At 41.0% G+C, this 22,498-nt stretch overlaps 1 protein-coding gene across 2 annotated transcripts in view; it reads right to left on the reverse strand.

The window, feature by feature from the left end:
* The window catches only part of Atp6v1a (ATPase H+ transporting V1 subunit A), a 58,865-nt gene that overhangs the window by 25,875 nt on the left and 10,492 nt on the right, over window positions 1-22,498 (reverse strand). For both annotated transcript variants that reach the window (XM_045147459.1, XM_045147460.1), the window contains exons 2-6: window positions 9,988-10,082; window positions 6,112-6,240; window positions 3,564-3,778; window positions 3,181-3,318; window positions 1,431-1,582 (exon numbers count right to left, since the gene is read on the reverse strand). In XM_045147459.1, the coding sequence (XP_045003394.1) occupies window positions 1,431-1,582; window positions 3,181-3,318; window positions 3,564-3,778; window positions 6,112-6,240; window positions 9,988-10,069 (716 nt within the window). In that variant the 5' untranslated portion in view covers window positions 10,070-10,082. The remainder of the gene's footprint in view (window positions 1-1,430; window positions 1,583-3,180; window positions 3,319-3,563; window positions 3,779-6,111; window positions 6,241-9,987; window positions 10,083-22,498) is intronic.

The following is a 22,498-nucleotide window of genomic DNA, read 5'->3' on the forward strand; positions in this document are numbered from 1 at the left end:
GCCCCATGCAGCAAGGGCATGGCTGCCGACCAGGAGAGGCTCATAACGAGGGAGATGAAGGACGGCTACACACAAGGACAGGAGACAGCGGTTTGTCCTCAACACTGGCTTTTCTCAGATGCATGAGCTGTTAAAAGGAAATAGCTGGAATAATTCAGTTGGGATTTTGCCAGGTGAGGATGATGGAAAACTGAGTAGAAAGATATATATACATGTTATTTTAAGAGTAGGGAGTCGAACCCGAACAATGGAGGATACAAAACCAGGAGGTATGGGCTAGTGAGAAAGAGTCAAAGGCTGGGGCGATCTCAAAGTGGAAGCAGGACCCACTCAGGGTAAGGGGCTGACGGTAGGAGGTTCAGGGCATGGTGGGGCTGGAGATGGGTGTGAGGCCCGGGTTCAAGCCCCAGCACCACCAGTTACTACAAAAACAAGTTTGGTGTCTAGAGGTTGACGCAGTTACTGCCTCACCGTCCCAGCCTTTTCTGGGAATGAAATGGTGAAGTCTGGCAGTTAAGGAGAAATGAAAAGGCATGTGAGCAAAGAAAATCTTTACAGAGCACGCTACAAATTAGGATTGCTGGCAGCATTCAGAGCCCAGTTGATTTTTCAATTTATAGTACTAATGATTGTAGTAGTTTGATTCAGGTGTCCCCATAAACAGGGGTTCTGAATGCTCAGTTCCCAGCTGATGGAGATTTGGGAATTAACATCTCCTGGAGGCAGTGTATTTTGGGGGCTGGGCTTATGGGTGTTATAGCCAGTTTCCCCTTGCCAGTGTTTGGCACACTCTACAGTTGCTATTGTCTACCTTATGTTGGCCAGGGGTAATGTCCACCCTCTGCTCATGTCGTTGTTTTCCCTGCCATTGTAGAGCTTCCCCTTGAGCCTGTAAGCCAAAATAAACCTCTTTTTCCCATAAACTGCTCTTGGTTGGGTGATTCTACCAGCAATGTGAACCTGACTGCAACACCCATCTAGTAATTCTAGGATAATGTAAGAAAGATGTTATATTGCTTTCTACATATAGCCACCTGGTAGTTTTGTTTTTCCACAAAGTGTTAGAAATAAAGCTTTCTGTTTACATCTGTTAAGAAAAAATTCAGTGCTTTACTTTAAGTACTGGCAGAACATTAACTCACCATTATTACTCTAGGAAAAAAGTGGTCAGGTATGGTGACTCATGCCTTTAATCCCAGCACTTAGGAGGCAGAGGGAGGAGGATCACTGTGAGTTTGAGGCCAGCCTGAGACTACAGAGTAAGGGCCAGGTCAGTCTGGGCTAGAGTGAGAGCCTCCCTTGAAAAAACAAAACGAAAAAAATTACCACAGTGTTATATACATAAAATCCTTATTTGTGAAGATGACGAAAATAGCAAATATAAAAACACTGAGGGAAACTGGTGGCAAGGAGACATATATTAAACTCACGGAAAAAGAGCATCGAGAACTCTCTGGCCAGTGAGCAAAGGGTGATTGGCTGGTAGCTTCTCGGTGACAGGTCGGACCTGACGCACGGGCCATACTTGGACCATGCTGAACTTCTCCTTCACGCCTTCAAATTCAAGCTCAAGGACGACATCCTGTAATAACAAGCAACATTTTAAGGAGGTCAAATTTGCAAAGGTCTTTTCTTCCAAAATTGAAGTAACTCCAGGTTCCTCTGGCAGACAGATACATGTGACAAGGAGAATTGTTATTGTAAAATTTTATATTATGGTCCTATTACTTTTAACTAGGTACATTACTGTTTTAATGCTTAATAAAAAGTTTACTAGGAGTTTGTTTTGAAAGAAGTATATGAAGCAATAAAGGAAGTTAAAAAATTGCACGTAGAGCCGGCGTGGTGGCGTACACCTTTAATCCCAGCACTCGGGAGGCAGAGGGAGGAGGACTGCCCAAGTTCGAGGCCACTCTGAGACTACACAATGAATTCCAGGTTAGCCTGGGCTCCAGTGAGACCCTACCTCAAAAAGCAAAAACAAACAAAAAAATTGCATGTAAATTCACAGGAAAATTTTAAAGTATACACTAAATGCTCCTTGGATTAGGAAGAAGTGAATGCTTCATATTTATTTCACGTTCTGTTCTGTTTACTGTATTATACTCTTATATTGATTTAATGAAAGATACCTACTTGTTAAGAACCCTGAAATATTTAGTAATATTAATGTTTCTTTTTTTAAGTTTACTTAGTTGCAAGGACAGAGCGAGCAAGAGGGGCGCAGGTGTGCTGGGCCTTTACCCACTGCACATGAACTCCAGATAAACGCATGTGCCACCTCGTGCCCCTGGCTTTACATGGGTACTGGAATCAAATACGGGTGTTTAGGCGTTGCAGGCAAGCACTTTAACCGTTGGGCCATCTCTCCAGCCGAGCAATTCTTTTTTTTTTTTTAATATTTACTTATTTATTTGCAAACAGTGAGAGAGAGAGAGAGAGAGAGAGAGAGGGAGAGAATGGGCGTGCCTGGGCCTCCAGCCATTGCAAACAAACTCCAGATGGATGCATGTGCCAACTTGTGCATGTGGCTTTACAAGGCTACTGTGGAATCAAGCCTGGGTCCTTAGGTTTTACAGGCAAGTACCTTAACCACTAAGCAATCTTTCCAGCCCCATTTTTTTTCTTAATATTTAAATATTTATAAAAAGAGACAAAAATAGGGTCGGGTATGGTTGTGCATAAATTTAATCCCAGCACTCAGGAGACAAAGGCAGAAGGTTCACTGAGAGTTTAAGGCCAGCCTGAAACTACAGAGTGAGTTTCAGGTCAGCCTGGGCTACAGTGAGACCCTATCTCAAAAAACAAAAACAAGCTAGTGTGGTGGTGCACGCCTTTAATCCCAGCACTTAAGAAGCAGAGGTAGGAGGATCAGTGTGTATTCGAGGCCACTCTGAGACTACAGAGTGAATTCCAGGTCAGCCTGAGCTAGAGTGAAACCCTACCTTGAAAAACAAACAAACAAAAAAGAATTATAGAAATGAGGGAGGAGCTCAGTGGCAGAATGCTTATCTAGCATGGCTCTGTATTTGATCCCTAGCGCTACAAAATAAGTAAGCAAATAAATAAATAAGTCTATACATTAAATATCAATCATTTAACTACTTAAGGCACTAAAACTGGGTCTGGGTATGAAATCAATAGGCTTTCTTGGTGGAATAAAGATCAAATGATACTTACAGAGGCATCATAATTCCCAGGAGGAGCGATGTAAGTAACCGTCCCTCTATTTCTCGGGGGTAACATGATTTTGTGTTTGATGAGTGAGTTCTCATTGACAATTCCATAAATATCGCCACCAGTGATATGACTACCAACCTAGAGAACAAATGCATCCACTGATTAAAGCTCTAGGAAACATCAGGAAGGTTCCACCTTGCTCCTGTAATTTACCTCATCTGCTGGAATTACCAATAAAACACTCCTTCTACAATCCCATGAGTGCATTCAAGAAAGAGTTTATCATGCAATTATGGACTAAGAATACAAAAGAATACAGTTCATGTAATATTCACTTCACATTCTTTCACCAACTTAAAAAAATTTTAGTTATCCCAACATACCCGTAGGTTTTTGCAAGGTGTGAAATCCCACTTGATATCTCTGCTAAGAGCAGACACATTTACTCCTCTGGGGATGTAGATGCTTTGGGTCTGACTGCTGATATCCGACAAAGGTCTCTGAATACCATCAAAAATGGCTCCCATAATGCCAGGACCAAGCTCTACTGAAAGGGGTTTACCAGTTCGGAGTACAGGGTCTCCAACAGACACACCAGCTAAAAGCATTGATTAAGGAAAACTGACTACATATATGTATATATACATGAATAGGAAATAAAAGTTTAAAAGGGAAATGACATTTAAGATGATAAAACAGAATTTTTCAGTTCATAGCATCTTTATTCAGTAATATTTTCACAGTGTCCTGGGATAAAAGATACCTAACAATTCCATTATTAAATAGTTAATATCCAAACAGCTTAATAAATATATGTATATCCTAGCAACTGGAAGTCATGAAAGAAAACAGGTTGAAAGAAAAAGATTATTAACTTCAGTCATAAACAATCAAATTCTTAGGCAGGGCGTGGTGGCGCATGCCTTTAATCCCAGCACTTGGGAGGCAGAGGTAGGAGGATCATTATGAGACTACATAGTGAATTCCAGGTCTGCTTGGGCTAGAGTGAAACCCTACCTCAAAAAAAAAAAAAAAAAAAAATCACGATTCTTATGAACAGTAAGATGTATATGCTTACTGGATGGCAGTAAAATTTCCAAGCAGGTTGGATAACTATTCCAAACTTATTTTCTTCTACCCATTTGCTTTTCTAGCTTAACAAAATTGTCACCTCACAAAGACATGGCACCACTGACAGAATGTGATTCAGCAAAATAATGAAACTTTATATTTGACAAGACATCTTATATTTTGTGAGAACCTCAAGAAGTTCAGCTGGGTGTGGTGGCATGTGCTTTTTTTAAATCCCAGCACTCAGGAAGCTGAGGTAGGAAGACTGTTGTGAGTTTGAGGCCAGCCTTGCACTAACTACTGAATGAGTTCTAGGTCAACCTGGGCCACAGTGAGATTCTAGCTTGAAAATAACAAAAGGGCTGGAGGGATGGCTTAGCAGTTAAGGCATTTTCCTGCAAAGTCAAAGAATCCAGGTTTGATTCCCCAGGACCCATGTTAGCCATATGCACAAAGTGGCACATGTGTCTGGAGTTCACTTGCAGTGGCTGGAGGCCCTGCACATCCATTCTCTCCTTTCCCTCTTTCTTTCTGTCAAATAAATAAATAAATCTTAAAAATATTTTTTATAAGAGAAAGAAAAACAAACCGAGCATGGTAGCGCATGCCTTTATTCCCAGCACTTGGGAGGCAGAGGTAAGAAGATCATCATGAGTTCGAGTTCAAGACCAGCCTGAGACTACATAGTGAATTTCAGGTTAGCCTGGACTAGAGTGAAACCTTACCTCTAAAAACAAAAACAAAAACAAAAACAAAAACAACAACAAAAAAAAAAAAAAGAAAGAAAAGAAAGAAATAAGTACCCACCAAAATTTAAAAATAAACCTTGATCTAAAAATATAATTTCTGTGAATGTGTACTGGTTACACTATGGCACTGTTGACTACAGAAAAAGATTATAAATAATCAAAATTTCTATCATTAAGAAATTGAGTAGTGAGCTGGAAAGATGCAGTGATTAAAGGTTCTTGGCTGCAAAGACTGCCAGCCTGGATTCAATTCCCAGGCACCCATGTAAACGAGATACAAAACAGGGCTCAAACATCCAGTGTTTGTTTGCAGTAGCAAGAGGCCACCATACCTGGCTTCTGCTATAAATTTTTTAAGACCTACACACAAATAATTTTAAAAATTATATATTTTATTTATTTGAGAGAGAACGAGGCAGAGAGAGAGAATGGACATGCCAGAGCCTCCAGCCACTGCAAACAAACTTTAGATGCATGCGCCACCTTCTGCATCTGGCTTATGTGGGTCCTGGGAAATTGAACTGAAGTCCTTTGGCAAATGCCTTAGGTGCTAAGCCATCCCTCCAGCCCTGTTTTTTTTTTTCTTTCTTTCTTTCCTCCTTCCTTCCTTCCTTTCTTTCTTTTTTTTTAATTTTATCAAGGTAGAGTCTCCTTCTAGCCCAGGCTGACCTGGAATTCATTCGCTATGTAGTTTCAGGGTGGCCTTGAACTCACGGCAATCCTCCTACCCCTGTCTCCCAAGTGCTGGGGTTAAAGGCGTGTGTCACTCCCAGTTTATTGACTTACGTTAAACAGATATCTCTACTAGATAATTTTGAACACACCAATCAATAACTATTCCATTGTGCTTTCTTCTGTAATATGCATCCTTTTGAAACAAAATTCCAATTCCTTCCTGTGAAGTTTGTAAAGCACTGAAATAATAAGGGCAATGAAAATTTAGAATAGATTACTCATATTTAAGATTAAAAAAATCCTATTACCTTTTTCATGTTCTTGAATCGACATTTCATGCTTCTATTAGCACTGGTTACTTCTGCTTCTACTTTTGTCTGAAAGCCTCATTTTGTGACATAGATAAAGTGGCAAGAAATGGAGCGTAAAAGGATACAAGTTTCCTCATACACCTGAATAGTAGCCATGTCGCCTTCCAGTCGAATAATCTCTCCAACCAGCTCACTGTGACCCACTCTCACCAGCTCATACATGGCTGCGCCTGACATGTCACAGGCCGTAACCACTGAGGAGAACAAAGAATGTTTAAACAGCCAACAAACCCGGTAAACATGGCCCTCATATATTCATTCACAAGGAAGTTAAAACTCCGACTGTCCAGTACACTTCAGAGTTTCACATAAATACATATTTTAAGTACATGATATTAAGAGGTAAACAAAACAAATTTGTTAGGTTAAGATTTATGTAAGATGGGTGAAAATGATTTTCAAGTATTTGAAGTTCTGTATTATAAACTCTAATCTAGTGGTAGAGATCTATTCTCACCAACAGAATCTCTTTTTCAACAGAGCTTATTCTTTATTTTATTATTATTTTATTTATTTATTTATTTTTGGTTTTTCGAGGTACGGTCTCACTCTAGCCCAGGCTGACCTGGAATTCACTGTGTAGTCTCAGGGTGGCCTCAAATTCATGGCAATCCTCCTACCTCTGCCTCCCGAGTGCTGGGGTTAAAGGCGTGCGCCACCATGCCTGGCTTAACAGGGCTTATTTTAATACAAGGAACGATGAGCTTTGGAGCCATAAAAAAAAAAAAAAACAAAACCCAAACCCTAAAATTGAAATAAGACCCTTAGAAGGCCACACAATAATTATAGTATACTGTAGTCTCCATTTTGCTTGACAGAAAACAATATGAAGCAACACTTTTGCTTCTTAGTATGTATGCAAAACCAGTGTTGCTTAACAAGCATGTGGACCTTTTGATAAATTATTAATAGTCCTACAAAGACTTTCACATAGCCAGACATGCTGTATACACCTATAACCTCAGCGCTGGGGGGTGGAGGCAGGAGGAGCAGGAATTCAAGGTACATAATCAGTTCCAGGATAGCCTGGGCTACATAAAACCCTGTGTCAATGAAAGAAAGAAACAAATGAGAAAACTCACACATGCATTTGTAATTTTTTTTCTAATATTATGAGATACTTACCATTAGTCACCACCAGTGCATAAAGTACTAATTAAGAATCTCTATTTCTGGGACTGGCGAGATGGCTTAGTGGTTAAGGCATTTGCCTGCAAAGCCAAAGGACCTTGGTTCAATACCCCAGGACCCATTAAGCCAGAAGCCCAAGGTGGCACATATATCTGGAATTTGTTTTCAATGGCTGGAGGCCCTGGCATGGTCATTCTCTCTCTCTCTGTCTCTCCCTCTTTCTATCAAATAAATAAATAAATAAAAGAATCTTTATTTCTTACAAACCCTGAGCTAGAATTAGACCTTACTTTATTGAGCCATGCCACCTAGCAAGCAATAGTTATTTTTCTGAAAGGGAAGGAAATGTGTCACACTTGCAGAAGTATGTAAAAAATAAAATAATGCTTTTCTCAGAGATGGGTAGACAATGCAAGAAAAAACCAATGAAAGTCACAAAACAGAGAGATCTCCATAAAGGATGCCTAGTCCCACAATGAAAGCATCCAAAAACTACAGAAACTGAATCCCCAAAATGAAAACACAACATGCTATGTGACCCTGGTCTAAAGAATTGCTGAACTGGAAGCATAAGATCAAAAAACTAACAATCACATAAATGAAATTGAGCAGAATCATTTCTTTGAGCACTCAGCTTTTGTCACTAGGCTTAACTTAATCGAAGAAAACCAGAGAAGCCTCAAAAGAGAGATAAATGAATTGCAGTCAAGTCAACAAGTAGAGAAACTCAATAACCAGCTGATTAAGCTTAATGAAGACATGATCAAATGCAAGAATGAATTTCAGGAAGCATCAAGAAAATCGGACTTTGAGCTGGAATCGTACCTCAAAAAAGAGATGGACATGATGCAAAATAACCCAACACAAAATAAAAAATCAAATAGAGCTATTAAAAACCTTTCTAGAACCCCTCCCTAACAGAGTCACTCACGTAGAAGATAGAACCTCTGAGCTGGAAGGCGAGAGAGAAGAAATGGATAGGGAGCCCAAAAACTTTGCTAAGTTCAAAAAATCATGTGAACAGAATATGAGGGCACTGCGGGATAACCTAAAATGACCAGACATCCGGATCATGCATACACCAGGAGAAGAAACACAGGCTAGAGGCATAAAGAACATATTCAATAAAATTATTGAAGAAAAGTTCCCCAATCTCTCAAACGAGCAGCCCATCCAGATACAAGAAGCTCATAGAACACCAAACACACAGGACCAAAGAAGGAACTCTCAAAGGCACATCATAGTTAAAACTCTTAACAATGAAAACAAAGAGAGAAACAACTCACTACATGCAAAGGCAATCCCACCAGAACTATCTTAGATTTCTCAATGGAGACCTTGAAATGCAGAAGGGTAGAATGGAACACTTCAAAGTCTACAAAACTATGTCTTCCTCCTAAACTATTGTACCTAGCAAAAGTATTCCTTATAACAGATGGTGAAAGGAAAACTTTCCATGAAAAAAGTCAGTTCTATGATTATGTGAACACAAACCCAAACCTACAGAGAATATTTCCGTGAATAATGCACACAGAAGAGCCAACAACCAAATTCAAGAGCCTTCAAGAAGACCACAATAATCAAAATTAGAGCAGGCTCAAAAAAAAAAAAAAAAAAAAAAGTAGAAAGGTGCCAGGCATGGTGGCCCAAACCTTTAATCCCAGCACAAAGTTGTGGGATGTTTATACAATGAAATTCTACTCAGCAGTAAGAAAAAAATGATACAATGAAATCTGTAAGAAAATGGATCGACTTAGAACAGATCATACTCAGCCAACACACACAATCACAGAAAGACAAACGCTGTATGTTCTCACTCATCTGCAGTTCCTAACTGGGATCGGCTTGAGTTGCTGTCTGCTACAGCAGCGCATGTGTCTGGAGTTTGTTATTTGCAGTGGCAAGAGGTCTTGTTGCTCTCAAACTCACTCTCCTTATGTTTGCCTCTTTCTCTTAAAATAAGTATTTTTAAAGAAAAGGCGGACAATGTTCCCGAGGAACAAGTTTGTCCTCTATCCTACACAAACACACATGCCCCCCAATACAGCACACGATTTATTAAAAGACGAAAGGAAAAATAAATTTTACGTCACCTAACATGTATAAATCAATGAAGAGGTATTGCTTAGGGTGTATTTTGCAGAGAGGTGCTCATAAAAAAAAATGAATGTTGATGGGATTATTATTAAAAGAGCAGTAATCCAAGGTTTGGCAGAACAGACATAAATTTTTAATTTTTTTTTATTTTTAAAAATTTTTTATTTATTTATTGAGAGTGACAGACACAGAGAGAAGGACAGAGAGAGAATGGGTGCGCCAGGACCTCCAGCCTCTGCAAACGAACTCCAGACCGTGCGCCCCCTTGTGCATCTGGCTAACGTGGGACCTGGGGAACCGAGCCTCGAACCAGGGTCCTTAGGCTTCACAGGCAAGCGTTTAACCGCTAAGCCATCTCTCCAGTCCACAGACATAAATTTTAAAACATTTTCCATTATGTGAAATAATCATCCAGATGGATTTGTAAAGACATAGCAAAAGTTGATATTGGTTAAGAAATGTTCTGAAGACAGTTACTAAAGTTTACATGAAATCAGTAGATTAAACTATCAAGTGGACATGACCAGTGCTTGATAAGCCTTTATGATGGAGAGATTGCTTCACTCTTATAGTCACCATGAGATCTTGAGAGGACAAGCAGAACTCCACTATGCAGGTGAACAGTAATTTGTTGTATTTTTACCTAAATCCCTTCATACAACAATGATCAAAGTTAGGAAGCCTTGCTGTTAGGATAATTATGAATTACTTACCAGGTCCTGAGACTCCATGCACATAACCAAATGTGCTTTCTTTATCTTCATCAAGTATTTTGGGTAACTTGGAGAAATCCATTGTGTTAACTTATCTAAGGAAAAAAAAAATTAAATTATAATTACTAACCCTCATACAGAAGTATTAACATAAGTGGTATATTCTTGAGTTATAATACCTGTTCAGAGTAAAATGTAATGTAAAATTCTCAAAATTTATTAAAATTAGCTCACTTCTGGATGTTCCAGGATCATACATTATAATAACCAAATTCAATCTCTATGATATGGCAAAAAACCTAAACATTTTTTAATTTCTCTAGCTCTTTAATACCGTTTTCCTTCTCTAGCCATCTCTCTGACTTCCTGACTACGTTCCATCGATTCAGGGCGCTGGTCTTTGCCTGGAGTGCTCTCTTCCTAGGGACCTGGTCCCACATTGCCAGGTTTCTATTCCAAGGTTACCTTCTTTCACAAAACTGTTCTGCAGGTTTCATAATGTAAAAAACATGATGGTTTTTTGTTTTGTTTTGTTTTGTTTTTTTGAGTGAGGATCTCACTCCAGGCTGACCTGGAATTCATTCTGTAGTCTCAGGGTGGCCTCGAACTCATGGCAATCCTTCTGTCTCTGCCTCCCGAGTGCTGGGATTAAAGGTGTGCGCTACCATGCCCGGCTTTCCTTTTCTTGAGTACAGAACTGCTTAAGAAAATTTAGTTGAGCCGGGCGTGGTGGCGCACGCCTTTAATCCCAGCACTTGGGAGGCAGAGGTAGGAGGATTGCCGAGAGTTCAAGGCCACCCCGAGACTACATAGTGAGTTCCAGGTCAGCCTGGGCTAGAGTGAAACCCTACCTCAAAAAACCAAAAAAAAAAAAAAGAAAAAAAAAGAAAATTTAGTTGAACCTCTGGTTTTATAGATGTGCAATCCAAACAACTGAAAGGATGAACCAGGCATGGGGTGCATACCTTTAATCCCAGTTCAAGGCCAGCTTCGAACTACAGAGTGAAGAATTCTAGGACAGTTTGGGCTACAGTGAGACCCTACAGAGAAAAACCAAAACAAACAAAACAAACCCTCAAAAAATGTCTAAAAGTCAAAATAATAAATTTGAGCCACTTGTGATCCCAGCTTGAGAGGCTGAAGCAGGTCTGTCACAAGTTTGGGCCAGCCTGGGCTACAAAGTGAGACCTTGCCTCGTAAAATAAACAAACAAAAATTGATGACAGAAGCCGGGCTTGGTGGCACACACCTTCAATTCCAGCACTCGGGAGGCAAAGGTCAGAGGATTGCCGTGAGTTCGAGGCCACTTTGAGACTACATAGTGAATTCCAGGTCAGCCTGGGCTACAGCAAGACCCTACCTCGAAAAACAAAAATAGACAAACAAACAAAAAAATTGATGATAGGTTTCAGAGTTGAAATTTTATTTTGGCTTCTGGTCTAACTTAATTAATTAACAATTTAACAATGAGGAACATGAAACAAGTACATTTATAAAAAGCTACATGGTATCCCAAAACATTAATGTTAGTCAAATTATTAAGTGATAAAGTGCCAAGTTACATAAAATTATTTTTCAGAGATTACATTTATAGGGAAGGCATTTTGAAGGTTATGTGAATTTGCATAAACTAGGAAGGGGTAGCAAAAACATTCTAGATGAGGCGATATAAAAAGAATGGAGATAAAATATTCAGAAATAACAAACTGACCAGCCCAACTGTATTAGGGCTAAAGAGATGACTCAGCAGTTAAAGGCACTTACTTGTAAAACCTGCCTGTCTGGGTTCAATTCCTCAGTTCCAGCAAAAAGCCAGATGCACAGGTGGTGAATGCAGGTGGAGTTCATTTGCATTTCACTCTAGCCCAGGCTGATGTGGAGTTCACTATGTAATCTCGGGGTGGCCTCGAACTCACCAATACGTTTCTGCTTTGAGTGCTGGGATTATAGACATGTGCTACTGCACCCAGCTAAAAATATGTTTGTTTTTTTTAAGTTTATATTAAGGCAACTTCATGAATGTCAAGAAAACACATATTTTATCTTGTGAACAAGAAGACTGAGGACTGAGGGGTTATTGGTGTTCAATCACTTTAACACTTAAAAGCAGGGGAGGGACTACGGGTAGGTTGGGACTGAAAAAACTAGTTAAGGCTTGAATGGATGTCAAAGGAATTCGATTACGCAAGGTTTACTGAGTTCCTCCCAAGGGAAAGGCACTTATGTTAAGTTTAAGAAGTGGGATTAAAACCTGTGACTATTTTGAAGGAACTCTAAAAAGCAAGATTTCACTGGGAACAGAAGAGAAAGTGCCTTTAATGTAAAGAATGTGGGAGAAATGTAGCTCAGTGTGGACAACATCAAAACAGCAAAAAAGATAGTTGAAAGGCAAGTTATGAAGAGAGTTGATTCAAAATAAAAAGAATACAGAGAGGAAACCAAAGCCTGTGCATTGGTCATTGAAGCAAGGGTTGAAGATCACTATAGGTCCCATTATACACAATTTATAATCTATTAGCCAAGATTATATATACAGAAGACATAGAAAAAGCTAGAATGGCTGGGTGTGGTGGTGCTCTCCTTTGGTCCCAGCACTCCTGAGGCTGAGATGGGAGGAGCTGAAGTTCAAGGTGAGCCTGAACTATCCTGCCTTGAAACTCCCCTACCCCCACTAAAACAAAATCAAATAAAAAAACAAACAACTCTGGAAAAAGCCATTGAGTAAGAGGAAGTATGGGACTGAAAAAGGTTACAATATAGAGACAGAACAAGATTTTCTGGAAACTACCATTTAATGGGAGGGGGGGGATGTAAAAAATAAAGATAACACATACAGTTAAGAAACAGGCTTTCAAAAAAGTAGGTTTCCTAGCTGGGCGTGGTGGCACATGCCTTTAATCCCAGCATTTGGGAGGCAAAGGTAGGAGTTCCAGGCCACCCTGAGATTACACACTGAATTCTAGATCAGCCTGAACTTGAAAGACCAAAAAAAATTTCAAAGTAGTGAACAAGTAAATGAGACTGAGTTTCAGTTTCAGAAAATCAAAGATTTTTCAGTAAGAGAAGTACTTGACCATCATCCAGACCAACTTCCCTCAAAACACGGGAATTTCCTCTGTAATACTCATGATACAGTCATCTGTCATCTGGGACTGGAAACAGCATGACCTCTGTAATCAGCAGACCTGGGACCACATTCAGGTTCCACTAAGGACACACAACCTGATAACATGGACAAATCAAAATCGCTCATCTTTGTGTGAATAAGAATAATGTTCCAGCCGGGCATGGGGACGCACGCCCTTAATCCCAGCACTAGGGAGGCAGAGATAGGAGTTTGAGGCCACCCTGAGACTACTGAGTGAATTCCAGGTCAGCCTGGACCACAGTGAGACCCTACCTCGAAAATCCAAAAATCAAAACAAAACAAAACAACAAAAAAAGAATATTAGCAATGCTACTTAAACCTCTACTCTGGAAAACTTCATTTTACTTTTAGATGTTTTCTCTCTTTGTTTTTTTTCAAGGTAGGGTTTCACTCTAGCCAAGGCTGACCTGGAATTCACTCTGTAGTCTAGTCTTAGGGTGGCCTCAAACTCATGGCGATCCTCTTACCTCAGCCTCCTGAGTGCTGGGATTAAAGGCGTGCGCCACCTTGCCCGGCTGATGTTTTCTTTTAATAAGAGAGTTTTGCCTGTTTAAGAACAATCTACTCCCAACATTGTGTTTGAAGAAACTGGCCCCGTTTCTTCAAACAGCACACAGGATATATGGCCCTTTCAAGCAAATCCTTGGTGCCTCCTGTCATTTCTCAGAAAAGGGGGCTGTGAGATGGCTCAGTGGTTAAAGGTGCTTGATTATGAAGTGGGCTGGCCTGTGCTCAGTTCCCTAGGACCCACAAAAGCTGAAACACAGAAAGTGACGCATGTCTCTCGTGTTCATTTGCAGCTGCAAGAGACCCTGGAGTGCAGCCCACACATACAAGTAAATAAGTAATTTAAAAAAATCTTTTACCGGACCCTCGCTCCCTGGGCTACCCTTCTTGAAAGTATTTTTGATGCCTTTCTTTAAAATTGGAGTAAACAAAATAAAAAAAAAAAACACAATGCTCTAAATGTTTTGTAAGTACTGAAGAGTATTACTTAGTGTACTTTGGATGTTTCTTTTTATTGGGAGTCAGAAAGATTGAGTTTTGCATGTATAAACTGTGGCCTTAGGAAAATCAAATACCACCATCTTTTTGATCAGCCTGTTTCATCTGTAAAATTTAAAGGGCTGTGGTAAGGCACCTAATTGGTATGCTCAAGAAGCAACAGCCGATTTTATTCTGATGAAACTGTGCCTGAAGTCCAAAAGGTATCTAATGTATTCTTCCTGTCAGCTGAGCCAAATGTAATCACTTGACTAGTCTCCCCCCCCCCCAATTAATAACGTGCAACTTATCTCCCCGCCTCCTGGCCAGGGTCTCATCTCTTGTAGCCCAGGTTGAAGTCAAACTCTACTATGTAGCTGAGGACGACTTTGAACTCCTGATCCTTTTGTCTCCCCCTCCAGCATAGTGGGATGACAGAAGTGTGCAGCATGCCCCATTTATGAGCTACTGGGGATCAAACCAAAGCTTCCTATGTGCTTGGCCTGGACCTTACCAGAGTCATACCCCTAGCCCCCATAATTTGATTTTCTCAAATCAAATTGCTTTGTAAGCATCAGTGATGTTTCAACTGCTATATTATAGGCAGAAAATCTAATGATATATATACAATCTTTCCTCCAATCATCTTCTAGCCTGAGGAAATAAAAACAGGAGGTCAAACAGGAGACGTGTTATCAAATCAGCAGTACAGGCTGATTTAGAGGACTGGGGCAGGAAAGAAGTGGTTTAGGAGGGGAAGCTAGAAGCAGAAGACAAAGAGGCACTGGATTATGCAGTGAAGATTTCCCATAGAAAGTGCAAATCTCCCAGAGTGCAAGAAGGCAGTCTGAAGACTTCATGGTATAAAAATGGTGTCTTGAAAATTTGAAAACAAGTTTTTCCATACCTTCTTTTTAAAACTGAGCATTGAGGAGCTCCCCATATATGAACCGTTAGTGTAAATCAAATTGGACTTGTTCATGATTCAGCTGTCATGTGGGTTTGCTAGTCAGCTGAATAATTCTATCCATCATGGGGATTTTGCTGAATCTATAGCTTTTAATTTTTAAAAAAAGTTTCAGGCACATATTATCTAATTTTTGACAGACAGCAGCAGACATTAGGAACAATGACATTAAAATAATAAGAGAATTATGGGCTTTAATGATAACTCTACAAATTTACCTAGAGACAAATTTTTCACCAGATGCACAAATTTGCATTCATCTGACAAATATTCTTATAATAGCAAATCAAGATGATTCTTTTTCTTTTCTGAGGCTGATTCTGTTTTTCAAAAAGCCAATATTAAGGGGAGAAAAATATAAGGATGATTGTGAGTAATTTAGCTTTCTCTGCTCTGTTGTACAATACAAAAGGAAATGGTTGCAAATATCTCCCAAGTAGCTTACCACGCCCTTCAGAATAGGACAATTACGGGAACAGTTTTGACAGTATAAAATTCCAAGCTCTTTTGTACACGTCTGATGTCACCCATTTGAATGTTAACCTCTGCTACAACACAGACCTTCGATGAGAGCGCTCACGCCTACACGTTCATTCTTCCCTTCCATACCTCCGCACTTTATTTATCATTTGTATCTGTTCAGATGACCCATCCTTCTTCTGTCATCATTCTTAATTCTCTCACCCTGATTTTCTTCACAGCATTTGCTAATACCTGAAAGAATGTGAATTTTCCCATTTGTTCTCTCTGAACTCTCTAGAAGATTAAGTTTCATGAAGATGAAAGAAATAAGCACTAATAGTTGCCAATTAACTTCATGTCCCCTAATATCACCTCAACTTTACAAATGGGAGAACTAAAGAGCGAAGATTGAAGTAACTTTACACAATATTTAAAAATGAAACAACAGGGCTGGAGGGATGGCTTGGCGGTTAAGGCGTTTGCCTGCAAAGTCAAAGGACCCAGGCTCGATTCCCCAGGACCCACGTTAGCCAGATGCACAAGGGGGCGCAAGCATCTGGAGTTCCTCTGCAGTGGTTGGAAGCCCTCTTGCGCCCATTCTCTCTCCCTCTTTCTCTGTCAAATAAATAGCTAAAAATTTTTTTAAAAAAATGAAACATCAACAAAAAAATCAAGTGGAAAAGGTAAGATCTGAACCCAAGAAGTTGGCCTCAAACCCTATACTCTTGAGTATGATATTCTCCTGTCCCTTTAATTTGATAAGGTATTTCTAGTACTTGCATTGAAATATTCCTATTTGAGAAGGACAACATTCTCTACCTCAAACAACAGTTGTATCAAAAGGCCTTTAAATCTTTCCCTCTCAGATCTTGTAATTCTGTGAGTGCTCTTTTGCTACAACGTTTCCTTCAAACAATTCCCTTTCAAGGTAAGCAAGTTGGCAAATTTGCTGCTCTGACTTCTGTTCGAGCTCTGACAGAAGTGGGCAAGTGGGCAGGAGGACACCGAAGGAGGGTCATACTGGAGCCCATCATACCCAAGGCAGCAGAGGAGTGTGGTTAGTGGGGAGCCAGTGGCCGTTACTTCTGGGTCACCTTCAGCTGCAAACACCTCCTTGTCTGCTTGTTCACACTGCACAAGGCAGCGGCACCTGGTCACTGAGCAAAGCTGGGGCACAGAGGTCCAGCCAGCCCAGCCTGTGGTGGACTCTCACCAACCAGGCTCATTCCGGATCTGCCCGTTAGGTCAGCTGGGCCTTTGCGGGGCTCACATTACTTTCTGGCTCCTTCCTCTGCCAAGCTGCTTGCGTCCCTATAAACATGCATTGGTTCCTATAAACATTTTATTCAATAAACACCTTGGGGTGTGTGTGTGTGTGTGTGTGTGCACGCACATGTGCTGGAAGACAACCTTGGGTATCACTCCTGAGAAACACCATCCACCTTTTTAGAACTCAGGCCTCTCGGTGGTCTGGCACTTAGCACACGGGCTAGACTGACTGGCTTCAGGGACCTGCCTGTCTCTGCTCCCTTGCACTTTTTGAAGATGGGTTCTGGGGATCATACTAGATCCTCGTGTGCAGGGCAAGTGCTTTGCCGACCGAGCTGTCTCCTCAGCTCAATGGACACTGTCTTGACATCAAGGTAATAAACGAACCAGAGGATAATTGGCAAACTCATACTTGAATGACTGACTTTCGGCCTGTACTTAGTTCTCCTTCACTAGTTATTTTGCCAAGGGGGCAAAGGAGTCCAAAAGTGGCCTGTGGACAGGGCGATGCATAGTTTGAGCCAAACTACTGACACAGGTCAAGACCCCAACCAGTCAGTCAGGCTTTGTTTCCACAAGGAACTACTTCTTCATCCTTTGTTGAACCTTAAAGACAAGTAACAGTAGTTATAGGCTCCTGTTGTGTGTTAGACAATGCTTTCTATGGACTGGGAAGATGGGTCAGCTAGTGAGGAACCGAGAGGACCAGAGTTCAGATCCTTAGGTTTTTTTTTTTTTTGTTTTTTCAAGGTAGGGTCTTGCTGTAGCCCAGGCTGACCTGGAATTCACTATATAGTCTCAGGGTGGCCTCGAACTCAAGGCAATCCTCCTACCTCTGCCTCCCGAGTGCCGGGGTGAAGGGCGTGTGCTACCACACCCGACCATGAGTTCAGACCCTTAGAACCCACATAAATGGTACGTGGGCTTGGCGACTGCCTGCAATTCCACACACAAGGAGGTGGAGAAGGATTCCCGGGGCAAGCGGGTGCTAGCTCTGGGCTCAAGTGAGACAACCTGCCTCTGTAAAATAAATGTCGATTGAAGAAATCATCTGTACCAACCTCTGGTCTTCACACACACATGCAACCATACACATGTGCCTGTATGCATACACATATGTATGCATGCCACACGCACATGCACACTCACACAAAGAAAGACAATGTTTCTGGGTCTAGGAATTTCAAGGTTCCAACCTCGTGCTATTAGCATAAAGTTTCCAGGATTGGCCCAAGGTAACAGGTCATCTTCAAGTATGAAAATCCGCAGTACTCCCCATTGGAGAATGTCCTTCTCCTTTTCAGATAGATGTAGGTCCTAAGGAAAGAGCCACTCCATCATACCTCAAAAGGGCCCCAGCTGAAACTAAGAGCAATTGGCGAAATTGCTGTTTTCTTGGTGAACTGGGTACCAGCACAAGGGTGAAGGAGATCAACACAGAGAGAAATCAACTCCTACCAAATCAACTCCTACCAAATCAGAGATCCAGAGACCCAGAGGCCCCCAACACCTCATCACTGAAGCAGACCAAAAATGAACCCAACATGGCTCAGGGAAATTTTGCGGAAAAGGGGGCGGAAAGAATGTCAGAGCCACACGTTGGGTCATGATATGCACAGACATTTATCTTACCCATAACTGTGGGCTAACTCCACAATGCATGACCCATATACCTCAGCAAGGAGGGGCCAAGGGGAGGGGGTAGGTAATGGATGAGCCTAATAATGGTATCAAATTGACTGTATTCGCTGAGTACAAAACTATTTAATAAAAAAAAATTGTAATAAAAGAAGTCCGCAATTCACATAGCATCGACGTACGGGTTCCTATTGCATTTGTATGTGCCTGTGCACACATGCCACAGTGTGCAGTGTGCAGTGTGCGTGGAGAGGTTGGAGGACAAACTCGGGGTGTTAGTCCTCGCCTCCCAGCTCACTCTGACATAGGGTCTCCGCCTGCTGCTGAGAAAGGCAGGTTCACCGTCCTGGGAGTTGCAGCGTTCTCCTGAGCGCCTCGCGTTGCAGGGGCGCATCCAGATCGCCGACACCAGCTGTATCTTGGTTCCGAGGATCCAAAGTCTGGACAGCTGGCTTACATAACAAGCACTTTGAGCCACTGAGCCAGCTCACTCTACCAATCACCTAATTTTAGAAAAAAAAAAAAAAAAGCCCAGCACTCTAGAATCTGTATTGAAGAAAAATGCTGTGGTTGTCTGTAAACAGGAAGTCTCTTGGTATGCTCTGGTGCATTATCTCAAAATCCAAACAAGGTATGTACACTCTCACATACATGTTGTGATAATATGAGAATGGTTCTTTTCCGTAAGTAAAATAATAATTACTCATCAGGAGGTATTCATCAGCAGTTTAAGTATTCAGTAGTCTGATAAACAGTAATGCAGCATACCTACTTGTTAGGAACCCTTCTTTGCTACCTATAAAAAATACCTTATTGCCAGAAGTGGTGGCACACATCTTTAATCCCAGCACTCGGGAGGCAGAGGTAGGAGAACTGTGTGAGTTCAAGGCCAGCCGGAGGCTACACAGTAAATTCCAGGTTAGCCTGGGCTAGAGTAAGATCCTACCTTGAAAATAAACCAAAAAACCAAAACAACAACAACAAAAAAAACCCTGCCCCCCCCCACAAAAACCCTTACTAAAATCTTCCATTTCACCTTTAAATGCTATATTTCTATGTAAAAAAAAATCAGGCTTTAAAAATGTCAAACAAGGGGGATGGAGAGATAGCTCAGCAGTTAAGGCACTTGTCTGTGAAACCTAGGAACCCAGGTTCGATTCTCCATGTCCAACATAAGCCAATGCACAAGGTGGCACATGCATCTGGGGTTTGTTTACAGTGGCTAGAGGCCCTGGAGCTCCCATTCTCTCTCTCTATCCCCATCTTGTCTCCTTCTCTCTGTCTCGAAAAAATAAGCAATAAGATCCTACCTTGAAAACAAAAAAACAAATTTTTAAATGTTAAAAAAAGGGCTGGAGAGATGACTTAGTGGTTTAGTCACTTGCCTGCAAAGACAAAGGACCCAGGTTTGACTCCCTAGTACCCATGTAAGCCAGATGCACATGGCGGCAAATGCATTTGCAGTTTGTGTGCAGTGGCTGGAGGCCCTGGCGTGCCCATTCTCTCTTGCTATCTGCCTCTTTCTCTCTAACAAATAAATAAACTATTTTAAAAAATGTTAACTTTCTACAACACTGACTTTTTATAAGTAAATTATATATATATTGTATGTAATTCATGAATAGTCAGCTAATAAAGCAACAGTAACCTTAAAGCCAAAACTTGTACCTGAGCAGAGGAAAGTTTAAATAAAATAAGTTACTTATTCCAAATCTCTACAATAGAAGGTCCAAACTATAACATTTAATGCTTCATAGGAGTTTTATAGGCTATGCAATAACTTGTTCCTTATGAAGCTATCCTTGCTGGTGACATGTAAAAAATAAAGGGGACTGGAGAAGTGACTTAGCAGTTAAGGCACTTGCCTGCAAAGCCTAAGGAGCCATGTCTGTCTCCCCAGATCCCATGTAAGGCAGATGTACAAAGTGACTCACGCACAAGGTTGCACATGCACCACACATGTCTGGTGGCTGAAGACTCTCGTGCACCAATACTCTCTCTCTCATAAAAATATATATAATAAAATAATAAAGGAGGGATGGAGAGATGGCTCAGCAGTTAAGGCACTTGCCTGCATTCACGAGAAACTCCAACCTAATGATTACATTAAAAATTTGTTACCTGTTTGACTCTCACCTTAATTGGGGTTATAAAGCAAACATAATTTGCAACTACAACTTATTATTCATAAATTATAGCTCCCTTATATTTGTGTAAGATGAAAGAAATAAAGAGAAAAAATCATCTCTGCTACAGAAAAGGAAACATCCAGAAGATAGAAGAGGCAGCCATCTGACCAATGAGTCACCGGTCTCCCCCACAGGCACTGCGGAACACTGCAGTGGTAAATCACGGCAGAGGCTGGCTGTAGTTCCCCTTCCACTTCATAAAGCAGACGCCAAGCTGCTGCTGCTTCATGCGCTACACCCAGTAATGTCATCGTTCCAGAAATAATAATTCTTACTACTAGCATTTGGATGAGTATATGTTAATTATACATAATGGGTTTCATGAGATTTTCATGTGTATGTAGTGTATTTTGATCATATGGGCCCCGTCATTCTTTTATCTCCTTCCCACTGCCTTTGTGGAATAAGCCACAAGGCTTTGTCTTAAGACTCTGGCTAAACTCTATCTAGTATTTTGGATAGGGTCAAAACAGAATACAGAGGCTAGGAAGACAGCACAGAATATGAAGGCACTTGCTTATAAAGCCTTCGATCTAGGTTCAATTTCCAAGCTGCCCATATAAGCCAGATGCTAATAATGGTGCAAGTATCTGGTGCTCATTTGCAGAGGCAAGAGGCCCTGGCATGCCCATACACACACAGACACACATAAATAAAAATTTTTAAAAAGCTAGTATAATCCAACAGCTCATTTGGGGGGATGGAAACAGGGAGAGTTACTTCTTGTTCTATACTTCTCTAATCTGAGACTGAATTGCCTACAATAAAGAATTTGTGGGCTGGAGAGGTGGCTTAGCAGTTAAGCGCTTGCCTGTGAGGCCTAAAGACCCCGGTTCAAGGCTCGATTCCCCAGGACCCAAGTAAGCCAGATGCACAAGGTGGCGCATGCATCTGAAGTTCATTTGCATGGGCTGGAGGCCCTGTTGTGTGTGTGTATGTCTCTCTCTCTTTCTCTCTCTGCCTCTCTCTGTCGCTCTCAAATAAATTAAAAAAAATTTTTTTTTTAAAGAATAATAATTTGTACTTTCAGGCCAATCATGTCTGTTTATGGATAACTCCTCAACCCTGTTTTCCCAAGACAATGTCGTTCAGAGGATGAGATCATATTTACAACACACACACACACACACACACACACACACACACACACATCAATGAACAATAGCAGGTACTGTAAATCCACATTCAAACACTGCTGACCTGAACCAATTCTGTAGTTTCATGCTTCTGCTTTCAAGAGTATGGTGTCAACCAGCCTTCCTGCCTCTTTGATTTATTATAAGAATTTTTTTTTTTTTGGTCATAAAACAAATGAAACAGAAGACACTGAAAAGAAATGTGCTGTCCTTCAAATAACTTATGGATTTTGTACTTTATCTAAATAAAGGCCCCCTAGGGTCTATTTTTTACAACCTAAAAATTTGGACTCAAGGATTGCTAAACACAATTTTTTTTCTTTTAGAAAAAAACATTTTTAGGCTGGGCATGATGGTGCATGCCTTCAACCACAGCATTTGAGAGGCAGAGGCAGGAGGCTTGCCATAAGCTCAAGACCGCCTATTGAATTCCACGTCAGCCAGCGCCAGAATGAGACAACAAAACAACAACAACAAAAAATTTATTTATTTATTTGCAAGCAGAGAGAGAAGAAAGACAAACAGAGAGACAGAGAATGGGCACATCAGGGCTTCTGGCCACTGCGTATGAACTCCAGATGCATGCCACTTTGAACATTTGGCTTTACATGGGTAGTGGGGAATCAAACTTGGGTAGTTGGTCTTTGCAGGCAAGGGCTTTAACTGCCGAGCCATCTCTCCAGCCCCTGAAAACTAATTTTTCACATGGGTCTAGTTA

The sequence above is a fragment of the Jaculus jaculus genome, chromosome 4 (assembly GCF_020740685.1).
Source record: "Jaculus jaculus isolate mJacJac1 chromosome 4, mJacJac1.mat.Y.cur, whole genome shotgun sequence".
Lineage (NCBI taxonomy): Eukaryota > Metazoa > Chordata > Mammalia > Rodentia > Dipodidae > Jaculus > Jaculus jaculus.